This window comes from Notolepis coatsorum (genome assembly GCF_963971535.1).
Source record: "Notolepis coatsorum genome assembly, chromosome: 1".
Lineage (NCBI taxonomy): Eukaryota > Metazoa > Chordata > Actinopteri > Aulopiformes > Paralepididae > Notolepis > Notolepis coatsorum.
Window position 1 is genome coordinate 4,039,711 of NC_140165.1, and position 1,235 is coordinate 4,040,945.

A 1,235-nucleotide genomic window follows, 5' to 3' on the forward strand; every position below is an offset into this window, starting at 1 on the left:
GGTCAACAGTAGATGATCTTTAGGGGGAGATAGCAGGTCAACAGTAGATGATCTTTAGGGGGAGATAGCAGGTCAACAGTAGATGATCTTTAGGGGGAGATAGCAGGTCAACAGTAGATGATCTTTAGGGGGAGATAGCAGGTCAACAGTAGATGATCTTTAGGGGGAGATAGCAGGTCAACAGTAGATGATCTTTAGGGGGAGATAGCAGGTCAACAGTAGATGATCTTTAGGGGGAGATAGCAGGTCAACAGTAGACACACCATCTGAAAGGAACCTGAAGATGAACGCTGGATGCAGCTCAGACCACCGTGGAGGTCTTCTCCAGTATAAAGCTGTGATAACAGTTCAGCCACTAAAACCTGTGTGTGTTGTGTGTCTCAGGTGCCCGCAGAGGGACCAGGACTCTACATTGGACCTGTTTTTACTGCTGCATCTACTGGACCCCTGATCTCTACATAGACACTCTCTCTCTCTCTCTCTCTCTCTCTCTCTCTCTCTCTCTCTCTCTCTCTCTCTCTCTCTCTCTCTCTCACACACCGCGCCCATCAGTAGGACTGAGTTGTACACCAGAAGGACTCATTTCTTCACCGGCCGTGAGAGAAACCAGACCGGGGGACTTATTTAATAAGACCACCAGCTAGGGATGTCCCGATCCGATCACGTGATTTTCAGAAGATCGGGATCGAAAAAGAAAAAAGAAAATCGGGATATTTTTTTTATTATTATTTGTACTTTTTTTTTTTTCAACAAACATGACCATGTTCACGTCTTAAACTCATATTGAGGCCTTGGTTTTGGTTTTAAATTGCATATCATCATTAATTTATTTATTGTCACACAGAGCAGAAGAATTTTGCCAAAACAAACGCATTTCCTTTGATTTAATTATACATCCGCATTTCATTGTATACTTGTATGCCGTGACAAATAAAACTCTTGTTGACTTGAAAAATACATCAAATGATTTATGTCAAGGATTTTAAAAAAATCTTTTTTTCTTTCTTTTTTTTGTAATAATTTTTTTTTTATCGGATCGGTATCGGTAGATACTCAAAATCATGATCAGGATCGGATCGGGAGCAAAAAAATGTGATCGGGACATCCCTACCACCAGCCTCTACAGACCACCTGGCCTGGATCCAGATTCTTCAGAACCATCTCCTCTTTGGGTTCAACGTTGCTCCTCTGCTGTTAATGTCTTCATTTTAAGCTAAAGGGACGAGTTCAGAGGT

At 41.9% G+C, this 1,235-nt stretch overlaps 1 protein-coding gene across 1 annotated transcript in view; it reads left to right on the forward strand.

Moving 5' to 3' along the window:
- LOC311241316 (uncharacterized protein) overlaps positions 1-922 on the forward strand; it is a gene marked incomplete at its 5' end in the record, with an annotated part of 41,209 nt that extends 40,287 nt beyond the window's left edge. Inside the window, one exon of the mRNA XM_084330096.1 lies at positions 385-922. Within this exon, the coding sequence (XP_084186222.1) occupies positions 385-462 (78 nt within the window). The 3' untranslated portion in view covers positions 463-922. The remainder of the gene's footprint in view (positions 1-384) is intronic.
- Positions 923-1,235: the final 313 nt, after the last annotated feature.